The 12867-nt window shown below is 42.7% G+C and overlaps 1 protein-coding gene across 3 annotated transcripts; it reads right to left on the bottom strand.

Moving 5' to 3' along the window:
- Nucleotides 1–589: 589 nt before the first annotated feature.
- Nucleotides 590–10154, bottom strand: DNASE2B (deoxyribonuclease 2 beta). 3 transcript variants are annotated; one of them, XM_006120288.4, is made up of 6 exons: nucleotides 9994–10154; nucleotides 6778–6955; nucleotides 5481–5562; nucleotides 4373–4534; nucleotides 1779–1976; nucleotides 600–1146 (listed from the first exon to the last, which is right to left on the bottom strand). In XM_006120288.4, the coding sequence occupies exons 1-6, from the start codon at nucleotides 10104–10106 to the stop codon at nucleotides 785–787; spliced, it is 1095 nt and encodes a 364-aa protein (XP_006120350.2). In that variant the 5' UTR covers nucleotides 10107–10154; the 3' UTR covers nucleotides 600–784. The 3 variants fall into 3 exon arrangements, with proteins under 3 accessions (XP_025038953.2, XP_006120350.2, XP_075792467.1); XM_025183168.2 differs by lacking the exon at nucleotides 4373–4534 and having other exon boundaries at nucleotides 590–1146; XM_075936352.1 differs by lacking the exon at nucleotides 6778–6955 and having other exon boundaries at nucleotides 608–1146; nucleotides 9994–10133.
- Nucleotides 10155–12867: the final 2713 nt, after the last annotated feature.

Raw genomic sequence — 12867 nt, 5'->3', positions numbered from 1 at the left:
TAAATGTATAGTTTTTATTATGCCCATTAATCCAGCAGAACCAAAACAGCTTAGAGAGAGTGAGATGGATTTTGTTTCTTCTTATGCCTCTTAAACAACATTGCTTACTAAGCACCAAAAAGTTGCATCTATCCACACACCAAAGGCAACTGGGTGGCATACATGTGACTGAGCTCTGATTCTAGCAGACAGAATATTTATTACTGTTGAAAAGGTCAGAGGAGAAAAGACCAGAGCTGGACTTTTAGGGCATGTCTACGCAGCAGGGCTAAAGCTGAAATAAGCTATGCAGATTGAGCTATGTCAATTGCGTAGCTTGAGTTGAAATAGCTTATTTCATCTTTTGGCATTGTCTACACAGCAGGAAGTCCAAGGTAGAGCACTCTTCTTCCAACTTCCTTTACTCCTTGTAAAATGAGGGTTACAGGAGTCGGAGTAAGAAGTCCTCCAGCTTGACATTATTTCAACATTATTTCAAAATAACTGCTTGCTGTGTAGACAAGCACTATATGATTTCAGAATAACATCAATTATTGCGAAATAATGCTGCTGTTTAGACATTGCCTTAGAGTTCTGATTGAGTTTACTGAGCTGGAAGCTAGAAAAAACAAAAACAAACTTTTTATTTATAAAAAGTTGAGCACTTTTATTGCAGAAATGATTCAAGAGACAATAAATATGGAACTCCATAAGGCCATTTTTCAGAGCAGAATTGCACCTGAATGGGAATCTCCATGCTCTATGTAATAGGTGGGTCTATATAATAAGTATTGAGAACTGTGGTTCATTCATATCCATCTTCAGGCGTTATTTTACAGTTATGGTAATGGAAGATCATGTGTCTGAAAGCTTTGTAAATGTATTGATTCTGGGTACAAATGAATCCCCCACCTCTCCAAGCCTGTTGAGGAGCACGGTTTAGGTCTCCAATGCATGTCCACTGATCTTCATATCTCCAGGAAACACACCATTTAGAGTGATCATAATAGGAACGGAAAGTGGAATTCCATGGTGTCTTAATGAGGTTTATGTTGTAGACATGGTGTTGGAGAGAACAGTTGGAGGGAAGCTTCTGTCCATCATGCTGCCAGGATTCTGCTAACAAATCTGTCTGCAACAATTGGGCCATCCAGGCTACGTAGATATCTGTGGAATTTCAGATGTGGAAAAATGATCTTCAACAAAGACCTTTCTTAAGCCATTAAATAAGTTATAAGAGCTCAATAACAGTTAAGAAAGCACAGTTTGAAACCCTCTAACATTCCCTTCCTTTCTCATTTGCTCAGCTCCCAGTTTCTTGGCTTTAGTGATGTTACTAGTCCTCCAGCCAATTTAGAGTCTTCCAGAGAAGACACATCCTGAATCTCTAATGCAAAGAATAAGGGGGGCAGGGGGGAATCAAGCAACCAACCAAACACTTAAAAAGAAATTTTTCATACCCTCTCGATACATGTTGAGGTAGCAAAAAAGAACTACACAAGCCCATTTCTTCCTTTTGAGTAGTAAAAGTAGAATAGTTTTTAGAAGATCCCTCTACTGAACATCTTACAATAATTAAAGTACCAGCCAGGTTTTCTCTTTGCTCTGACTATCTTGCCACTAGTATATCTCCTATTTTGTGTATTTGTTAGTGATTTCCAACAGTGTCAATATAATGATGCAAGGGTTCCCTACCACGGTTATGTTCCTGTCTGTGGTTGAACTTCTCTGTTTCCCTCCAAGAAAATGCTTTGTGCATTTCTCAAGAGTGTGTATTCAATAAGGACAGCTTTTCTTACCATCAACAAAGAAGCGTGATTTAGCAAAATGGAGGAAGTTTTCTCCCTGGGCTGACTGCAGTTTGGAGAGGTGACGCCAGGGAATTAGAGGCAGCACAGACCCTACACAAAGCTTTTGCAGATTCGGGAGGTCAGAATGAAAGATGTCAGGGATGGAGCAGTTGTAGATATTGGGATTGTAGCATAACAATTGTTTATCTGAACAAAACCAAAGACATTAACAAGTACAAGATTAGGACATATTAAAAAAAAGGAACTACATTCCTAAAATATGGTTGTGCCCTGGTAAGTGACTTTGTAAATTTGGTGCCTCACATCCTGTCTTTTTAATATGTTCAAGGTCAAATTTACTGACTTTAGGGACAAAATAAATAATTCTACTACTTTTTATTCCTGCTAGCCCTGCCAATTCAACAGATCTGAGAGCGTGAGCTAGATTCTATTTCCTCCTGTGCAACACTGACAGAATGAGTGAAGGCCTCTGTCATGCAGACACCTGAACACTTTATAAATATAGGCAGTCCCAGTGAAAGCAAGTCACGTGTTTATCTAAGCATCCACAGGCAGCCCCCATTGGTTATGGTTCACCATTTCCAGCCAAGGAGAGCTGTGGGAAGTGGCATAGGCCGGGCCACCGCTTCCTGCGGCCCCCTTTGGCTGAAAAGGTGAACCATAGCCCGTGGAAGCTGCCAAGCTCCATGCGTATGGATGTTTAGATAAACAAAGCATCTCACGAACCACTAGCCACTTACCTGGGGCGGGGGGAGAATCTGTGACACAACGTTGAAAACCCCTCATCTAGCTCATGTATAAGCCCCAGCAAGAGTTTCAGGTTGGCATTTGTCTAACTATCATACCAGGCTCTGCATAAAAAGTAGCAGGAGCAGATGCTACTCTTCTACCAAACAGCCAGAGCATTCACCCAGAATATGAGAGATCCAGTTTCAAATCCCTCTCCTGCCTGTTGTGGAGCAGGGACTTTAAGCCAGGTGTCTTACTATCTAGGGGTACGTCTACACTAGCTCATTAGTTCGAGCTAGGTAGGGAAATTAGGGCAAGCGGAGTTGCAAATGAAGCCCGGGATTTAAATATCCAGGCTTCATTTGCATGTTCCTGGGCGCCGCCATTTTTAAATCCCCCTTAGTCCGAACTCCATGCCCACGGCTACTAGCGCCACGGAGTAGGTAGTTTAAATTAAAGATCCTAATTCAAACTACCGTTACTCCTTGTGGAATGAGGAGTAACAGTACTTCGAATTATGATCTTTAATTCAAACTACCTACTCCGCGCCGCGTGTAGCCGTGGGCACGGAGTTCGGACTAAGGGGGATTTAAAAATGGCCGTGCCTGGGAAGATGCAAATGAAGCCCGGGATATTTAAATCCCGGGCTTCATTTGCAACTCTTCTTGCCCTAATTACCCTACCTAGCTCGAACTAACGAGCTAGTGTAGACGTACCCCAGGAGAACTCCCTAACCAGTGGGCTATGGAGTTTAGATGTTCCTTAGACCTTTGTGCTGAAGTTGTTCCACTTCGTATGGAATACTTACATATTCACTGGGCCAGAGAAAAAGTGAGAATAGCACTATAGCCCAATGGTGAGGGCAATCACCTGGGAGGCTGATGTTCCAATCCCTGCTCCAGTGACTCTGGTGGTACATCTATACAGCACGCGTATTTCAAAATAAGCTATTTTGAATTTTTTTCTGAAATAGCTTATTGAAAAATTGCACAATTACACTACAAGGAAGCCTCAAAATTAGTCCAACACAGGCTTCCCTAATGTGCATCTGCTACCTCAGATTAGAGCCTCAGGAGACACTGGGGAGTAATTGCTTTTGAATGGCCCTGGGAGGAGCTATTTCAAAATAGTAGCAGTGGAGCGTCCGCACTACTGCTATTCCAAAATAGCTATTTTGGAAGAAGTGTTATTCTCGTAGAATGAGGTTTACAGATTTCAAAATAAACCGTCTGTTATTTCAAAATTATTTTGAAATAACAGAATTGCTGTGTAGATGCTCACATTGTTATTTTGAAATAACATCAGTTATTTCGAAATAATTGTGCTGTGTAGATGCACCCTGGGTTTAAGGGCACCATCAATGTTTTTCTCAGGAATGGATTGACCTTGGGTACATGCCACTATTTCTGAATCAGGTACTCAAAAGACTTAGTTTCATTTATTTTTAGCATTGATAATTTATGTCACAAAAGATACTCTCATAAATTCCTGTCTTCCCACTGCTGCTTTACTACATGCCATATTCAATCTTAAGAAGAGCTGTAGGTCAAAAACTTCTCTTTCATCAACAGAAGTTGATCCAATAAAAGAAATTATCTCACCCACCTTGTCTCTGTAATACCGTGGGACCAACACGACTACAACAACATTGTAAACATACTTCTGATGTGTCAATGTTATTACCACAGCTGCAACAATGCCCACATAATGTCATCAGGGTATTTTAAATTATGGAGAAAAATTAAATTATTATTATTCATAATGACAATTAACTTCTTTTACAGAGCTTTACATTTTCGAAGCCCTTTACACTTGAACTGATTAATCTCTTCCTAAGGAGGAGCTTGTCATACCTATTTCTGCAAACTGGTTAAATCTGAATGTTACACAGATGGCCATCTGTGCATTTTGCTTTCCAGTTGGTGGATATCGATAACCCTCCTCAGGGAATGGAGGGAACAGAGGGATGCTGTGAATCCCCCAGAAACCTTGTGATTTGTCCAAGAGAAGAAATCCTGTCAAAGTACAGATATTGCAGATAAATTTAGAAACCCATCTAGGAAATACATAAGAATACTAATACCAGAGCACAATACAATTCAAGGTGGATGTTAATGTCCTATTTGAATTTTCTTTTTGCTAAGTATCTAGAGAAATAAATAGATAGATATAGGGATTCATCATGCAATAGAAAATTCATCCTGTCAACATGGCATCCTCCATGCTGAACAAATCTCTCCCCAATTGGGGCTTATAGGAGGCAGCAGCGGTGGGTGGGTGTGTGGGGAAGGAGGGAGGGGAGCTCCCATAGCAGGCATGTTGCCATGGAGACCGAGACACGATAAGGTCTCCAGGGACCTCATCATATCTGTAATCTGAAGATGGTCTAAGACTGCTCATTCTACAGGAAGTCTGGCCAAGCCTGGACCCCTTCTCCTTGGAACAATTAGAAATTCATCAGGTTCCCAATTCAGAAACTACATAAGCATGTGTTTATATTAAAGCCTGTACTTAAATCCCAGTGACTTCAGTGGGACTCAACCACATGCTTAAGACCTTTCTTGAATCATGGGCTCTGTTCCTTACTCCCAGGTAATTTAGAGGTTTGTATTTCTCATTCAATCACATAGGATAGTTGAAGAGCTGTTGCCCTTCTAGCCAGTGTAAATGGCAGCACAGGGCAGAGTGTGGCTTTCTACTTGCAAAAGGTGAGGAACATCAATTTCAGTGCCAGTGAGAAGGGTATGGGGCTAAATAGACATGGAACTGCTCTATAGCACAGGTGCCATGAAGGGAAACCCAAACCAGGTGGATTGGCATGTGTTAATATTATCTGTACAACAGATCCTGCCACATACTTTCGCTTTGGCACAAATGGGGGTTTCATTTTCAATATATAGCTATACATAAAGACAGACATTCTCATCTACACAGAACAGTTCTACAGGCCTCTCCCTGTACCTTTAGCATGTCCTTGTTTCCTGCTGTAATGCTTTGAGTGAGGGACATCATCGTTGTATATCACATAGGCAGTGCTGTCATTCTGCAAAGACATATATAATTTGTGAAATATTAAATTCAGTGAAAGGAAAGAGTATTTATATCTATAACAGAACTTGAGAGTTGGAAGACTTCAGGACAAATGCTTCTCTAGCACTGCTGCAAGCTCATAGATTTCAACTGGATTAGCACTAGAGGAAATTAGAACTGAATACAGCTTTGAGATTTTGATTTTTTCATGTAATATGAAATGTAACCAAGAATGCATATTCTCTTGAACAGTGGAAGAGGCCTTCCTAGAGAGATGGGTAGGTAAATATGTGCAATAACACAATTTGAAAGGGCTCTATTGGGTAACAACCTTTAGTGCAGTTTTTTCTTGTGCAGTTTGTTGGGATACGTCTACACTTGCACCCTAGTTCGAACTAGGGATGCAAATGTAGGCGACCAAAATTGCTAATGAAGCAGGATTTAAATATCCTGCACTTCATTAGTATGATCTCGCCAGCGCATTACTCCGCTGAACAGCTATTTCCTCGTACCGTGTCTAGTCATTTGTACCTGTGCATTGTGGGTCTAAAATGCTTCAGTTTGATACCATTTTCAGACACTTTGCAATGTGCAGAGCAGTGGAATATCAGATCCATCAAACAATACATAACATTTTGAGTTGTCATATTGATTTCAATGGGAGTATGTGAATATTAAAAACTGCTCAGCATGTGTAAAGATGGCAGGACAGGGCCCATAGGGACAGTGAAATAATCTGATTTTTGAATATCTTTTCTATTGGAAATATACTATCTATCATAATTCTTCATTATATTTATTGTAGTACCACCAAGGAGCCATAATGGTCAAGGAATCCATTGCACAAGATGCTCTACAAATACAAGTCAAAAAGACTTTTCCTGCCACCAAAAACTTACAATCTAAGAACTCCTTAGCAATATTTAAATTATGTGAACTGTTTTACAACTCAGAACTCAGTCAAAAACATGGGGTCTTACAATCAAACCTGCAAGCAATCTGCCCTCCCCCATGAATGCTTGCAGACCTTTATTGGTGAATATCAGCCAGTGTATTCCTCCTTTTATTAAAATAAAATGTTTTAGTTGAACCCCGTCCATTAGGTCAGACAATGCTTATAACCACTTATTTTGGCTCAGTCACTGGTTACATTTCAGTTACATTTTAGAAGTGCTTTGATCATTTAACACATTTTCTTCATATTATAGTTTAATGAAATATGACTTGCCTTGGATTTATAAGCTTCATAAAGTTGGTTTAATGTTTGTCCCAGGGCACTCTGTGTCATATTGATCAGGAATTTACTCAATTGCCAAGCTTGCATCAAAGAATCCATGTATATGTACTCTAGCCCAGTCCCAGGACTTTCTTTTCTTATATATTTAGGTAACTTATAAAGAAGAAACCTGCAACAATGAAGGATTATTAGACACTCTAAATTATCTTGCTTGGATGGATAAGCCAGTAGCCCCTTCTGCTGTGTGCCACATGAGAGCTTTGAGTCAAAAGTGCCCCCTCACCTCCAGAGAATTAGATCCATGAAAATAAATCAACTGAAAATATTTTAAAGTATGTTCCAAAATATAAAAATATATAAAATAGAGACATAACCTCAGGGGAGTCAGTGTTCTGTGACTGACACTGTGGATGGCAGGCCTGTGCAATTTTGCTCCAGAGGAAACAAAACTCTTAAGCAACATGGAGTTGTAGTGTAAGTGGGCATCATTCCATTGAAGTTAAGGGTGTTAAATCAACTTACAGGGGGTCTGACTTTGGCTTTTAGTAGCCGCTACCTAGCCTGAAGCACATCCATTGCTATTGAGTTGGCAGTGCAATTCAATGCTGAAAAATGCCAGTTTTATTCAATAATTATGCTCTCTGTGTCATATCTGGTGATAGAAAATCATTTTTATTGCTTTTTACATCTGTTAGCTCTTCAGATCTAACAGGATTAGAGAATGAGCTAGATTCTATTCCTCCTTGTGGTTCATCAACAGAGTTGTTCAGTAAGTTTCAATCAGTTACACCCCTGAAAATGTGCAGAAGGCAATGGGGGTTTCACAGATATTTCTAGGACTCTAATTCACTCTGCCAAACCTTTCTTAGACCTAGTGATGCATGAGAAAATAAAAGGAAGGAATGAGAAAGTGGAGGGAACTCCTTTTCTTTCCCCATTGTAGTATAGCTACCCCACTGATTGCCTGAGCCTGAATTTTGAGTCAATAGAATTAAGATCTCTGCTCTTTTTAGTATGCAATTTTCCAGCTGAAGATGTCAAATTACCATGTCCTTTGGACATTTGTTAAGATTCTGCCTAACCTTGGCTGTAAGATGCTCAGGCCTCTTGTGAGGTGCTTTGTGTACAGAACTACCACTGACTTTGGGACACTAGCACCTTGAAACAGACACTGAGCACCTTACATAATTTGGTATTTTAGGCCCTGTTCCTATGAAAAGATTCCAGGGGACTATCAGGTTTTGTAGAAGGCCTAGAATGAAGAACAGGCACATTCTGCCCTCATTACAGATTATTGATTCTATAATCCTTTGCTCAGATTAAACTCTTATTGAGTACAGGGCAAGTTTTACATGAGTGAAAACTACAAGATAAGCTCCTAAATATAATGTAAATACTTGGGAGCATTTGATAGCTTTTCCCCTTGATACAGAGTTTATTCCATGTGTGTCTTGGGAACATAATAGTTGCCATAACAAATCAGACAAGTGATCCATGTAGTTTAGTATGAAATGCTATAGAAGAAGGTGCAAGAATGCCAATAGTGTGCAACTATGGAATATTGTAGAATGAAACCAATTATTAAATATTCAGTTCAGCCTGATGCTCACTGAATACATAATAATCATTCAGTGCAATCTGTTTTATAGCACACAACTGTCTTTTGAGCAATAGGAAGTTTTATCCAACAGTTTCACTTCTTCTTCTCATTGTTACTTCATACCACACAAAACCGGAATCAAGTAACCCTTGAATATTTTTATCAACAGACCTGAATTACCCAAAAAGTGCAGCAAGTGTCCTTCTTGCTCAATTATCCATGCTTTGGAAGCAATTTCCAATTTATTTTGCCCTTAAAAACCCGATTCTTTGTATCTTAGGACTGAATCTTGTAAACTGATCTACATAGGTTCACATCCATGCAGGGGTGCACTTGCACAGATCATTTTGCATGGTTGGAGTCTCTGAACATTTAAAATGTCTTATATAAATCATAGAATCACTATATTGCTAACTCCCATGATCACCTAATGTAAACAATATAATTTAATAGCAAAAATGTACAGACCTGAGGGATATATCTCATAAGCTTTCACAACAAGCACAGAAGAAAAATTTCCCTGATCATTTGGGCTGAGTAAATTCATGTGTTTTGTCATTATATTATGATGTAACATGCTCTTCTTTGAGCCCTAAGACATGTGCAAATTGCACACTGGAGGGAATGAAAAGTGGTCTTGTCTTTACCCTCAAGCATTTGAAGGATCAGGGCCTAATTTTCCAAGTAACTAACATTATACAGATCGATCTTTGGGACTGTCTGTAAGAAATGACTGTTTTCTTTTAAAAATTGGCTGATGTTTTCTCTTTGGTGACCCTTGTTTCTAGCAGTACTTGTTCCATTGCCAAAACCCATGAATAGATTTATGAACAACAATAATAATAGGTAACACTTTTCATAGCCAGGTGCATTAGCTAATTAACTATTTTAGTCATTTAACACTGTAAGCAGTGGTCATTGCTGCCAGTTCTAGTGCTGACATATCTGGAGACTGATGGCCCTGACATATCTGGAGACCGATAGCCCTAGTGACTTATCCCAGAAGATGACATCTTCTCTTTAATCACAGAACAGCACTTTCCAACACTCTGATTCTCACATTTTGCTTGCCAATATGCCTCAGTCTGGATCCATCCAGAGAGGATTCAGTCTCCTTGTCCAATCAATTCTTGGCCACTCAGTTGGTATAGCCTAGGAAAGGGGTCAAGTCACACCAATGTTTTATTAAGATTAATAGCTCTGAGGACTGGCCTTAGATTGTGGTGATAACAAAGACTTCCTCCTTTCAAATAAAGTTTCTTAGCAGTGAAAAGCCCTTGAAATAACTCATTCTAACTCAGGTGTTGCCAATGTTGCTGTAAATGCAATTGACTCCTGGGTAAGAACACAGCTAGCATGCTCACTTTGATCATTGGAAATTAGTTTTTTTGTCAACCAATGATAATTTTGCAGGTAGACATGATGCAATGATATGGTAAGTTACAATGAAAGTCAATCAGACTCCAGTAATTTACATTTCACTCTCCAGTTATATAGTTCAAACCCTACATCCAAAGTAGAAGGAATTGAAACACATTACAGTTCTTTGATTGTTCTACTTACTGATTTTACATTCCAAAACTTCTCTGCACAAATTCTTTACCTACCAATCAACCGGGTCACCATCTTCATTTCTGCAGGAAATTTCAGCTGGCGACAGAGACCCGATGGAACTAAGTAACAGCAAAAAAGCACAACTCCATAAAGATCCTGCCGACATTTCTGGACTCTGCTCTACAGAATGAGCCAACACTAGATTATAAAAGACAGAAACACTAACTTCTCCAAATTTGCTACTTTGGGTGCACTGAGCATGAGCACCCGAACTGAGCAAACTCAGTAGCCTTCGCTGTTGCCGCTGCCCTCTCTCTGCCCTCACTGCTACGTAGGATTTGCTTCCTCCTCTTTGGAGGGGTTTAAAATGATTAAGGGGGGCAAATTGCAGCAGGGTGTGTGTCATGGTGTAAGCAGGGGGCAGAAATGTACCGGCTGGGGGGATCAAACTACTGTAGGTAGCGTCAGAAGAGGGGCTAAAGGGGAAAAATTGGGGGGTTGGGGTGGTAGCCGAGGTTAAGTCCAGGGGGGACACTATCAGACCCTTTTTGTGGACAAAATCCCCGTTTAGGGAAGGGGAAGGGGGGGAACAGTTACCCTGGTCTGTGAGCCCTGTTAAACACCCGAGTCTTCAACTGCTAGGACAGGAGGAGTCAGGTTAAAGCTTAAACAGTTACTATTTTATTGTTACAAGGCAAGCTTAGCTGTTAAATGTTACTGCTGTGTTACAGATAACACAGCCACTATAAAAAGGACAAGACAGAAATTACACTAAAAAAAAAGTCACTTACAGGTACCATGAAACCCATTAGGGCCAGACATCCTTTTTCTGATGGGCGGCAGATTCCTCTTCTGGGACAGTGTGTGTAGGAGTATCAATACTGGTACCAGCCAAAGGTAGCCCAAGACCCCATCACCTGCTGACCCAATTGCCGTTGTTATCTGGTTCCTGTCTAGAATCCAGGGCCATTGTTATTCCAGCACCTCTGGAGGCCCTGGAGCCTTTGAAGACAGAGTTTTGCTCTCAAGGATTCTCTCTCCCAAGGATGTCAGAGGGAGGAGGGGGGTTTCTGGCTGGCTACACCTGGTCAGGCAGGCCAGGGCCAAGGGGCATGGAGCAGAGGGTGGGGGGCCAGAGGCATGTAAGGGCAGGCAATGGCAGGGGGAGAACACAAGTAGGGGTGGATCTTGGGAGGAAGAGGTAGCTCAGGAGTATTTTGGGAGGTGGGGGTGGGAAAGTGTGTGGGGGGGGGCCTTGGGGCAAGAACAGCAGGGTGGGGGATGACGGGTCTGGGTGCTTGTGCCCCCCAACCTCATGTTTTGGGCACTTCTGTGGTTCTGGGCTAGGAGAGCTGGGTCAGCAAGGGACAGCTGGGTCCCAGGCAAGGGACAGCACATGTTAAAAACCCAGAGTAAAGTGATGGCTTGGCTGGTGGGGAAAAGAGCTTTGTCATTAGTGAACTCCACCCACAAGAGCTGGGAGCGGAGGCGTGGGGAGCCCCTTCCCTGTATGCTGAATTTGCCAGTGACCTGCCGCCTGGTTCCCTGCCCACTGACTTTCAGCCACTCACCCATCTGTCACTGGACCACCTCACTTGATTTCATTTGGACACAAAGCACTATCGAGCAACTGATGGCACCATCCGCCCACTGGAATGGTGCCAAGCCCGCATGACCAAGGCAAGACCTGTCCTTGCCAGCCCTTGCTCCGCCCATTGGTAACACTCAGAGGACTTTAGCGAGGAGGCCGACATTGTTCCCATTTTACAACTGGGGAAACTGAGGCACAGTAGGGGCTGTGACATGCCTGAGGTCACACACCAGGCTGGACTAGAAGCTCAGTTTCCAGTGGTTCAGGGGCTATCTACATGGGTAGCAAAGATGTGACTGCAGCACAGACCAGCATAACCCAGCTCGCTGCAATCTGATTAATGTGGGGGACAACCGTAGGATGGGGGGGCTTCAGCAATTATGCCCTGTCTATCTTGTGCTGCAATCAAGCCGCCCCTGCTCAAAGGAGACAATCCTGGGAGCTGCCCGCCGGCCCACGGTGTAGCCCAGCTAACAGCAGCGAAGGGCAGAGACTGATTCCTGACATCCACACCCTGCCCCCACTTCTCCCATCCACTCAGCCCTGCCCCCAGGCTTGCTGAGGCCTGTGGGGGGAATGCTTTGGAACGAGCCAATTCACTCCCCTCGCGCCGCAACACCGGCCTAGAGGCACCACCCCTGGCACCCCACAGCGTGGGAGAAAACAGGGCCTGACCTGACCCCCCAGTGCAAGGGTTCCACATGAGGGAGGGCCCTAGCACCAAAATTTCTCTGGTGCTCAGGAGGCTACAGGGCCTCTCTAGGGAGCCCTGGCTCTGGTTCAGTCCCAGGGCAGGGGGCACAGGCTGGCTCACAGACATATGGATGGGCTCTGGAGATCCGTCCCTTATAGGGGGCACCATCCCCCATCTAACCCCATGCGGGCAGTATAGAATCACAGAACACTAGAGCTGGAAGGGACCTCAAGAGGTCATCAAGTCCAGTCCCCTGTCGTCACAGCAGGACCAAGCACCCAGGGCTGTTCAACACATGGCCCGTGGGCCGCATGCTGCCCACAGCCAGTTTGTTTGCACCTTACGGTGCAGTTTGGGTTTCTGTGGGGATCAATACGTGGCCGACAAGTGGGAGCCAAAACCAGAAAAGTAGTCAGTGTAATGATCTTCTGCTGAGATGCATTTTAGTAGTTAAATTCTTGGACTGTCATTGCTCATGAAAAGTGCTGTCATATGGGGAGAAATCGGGGAAATGTTACATAAGAACATAAGAACATAAGAACGGCCGTACTGGGTCAGACCAAAGGTCCATCTAGCCCAGTATCCTGTCTACCGACAGTGGCCAGCACCAGGTACCCCAGAGAGGGTTGACCGAAGACAATG

This window comes from Pelodiscus sinensis, chromosome 9 (genome assembly GCF_049634645.1).
Source record: "Pelodiscus sinensis isolate JC-2024 chromosome 9, ASM4963464v1, whole genome shotgun sequence".
NCBI lineage: Eukaryota > Metazoa > Chordata > Testudines > Trionychidae > Pelodiscus > Pelodiscus sinensis.
The sequence above is the reverse complement of the archived record's forward strand: the minus strand, read 5'-3'. Positions and strand labels throughout refer to the sequence as shown.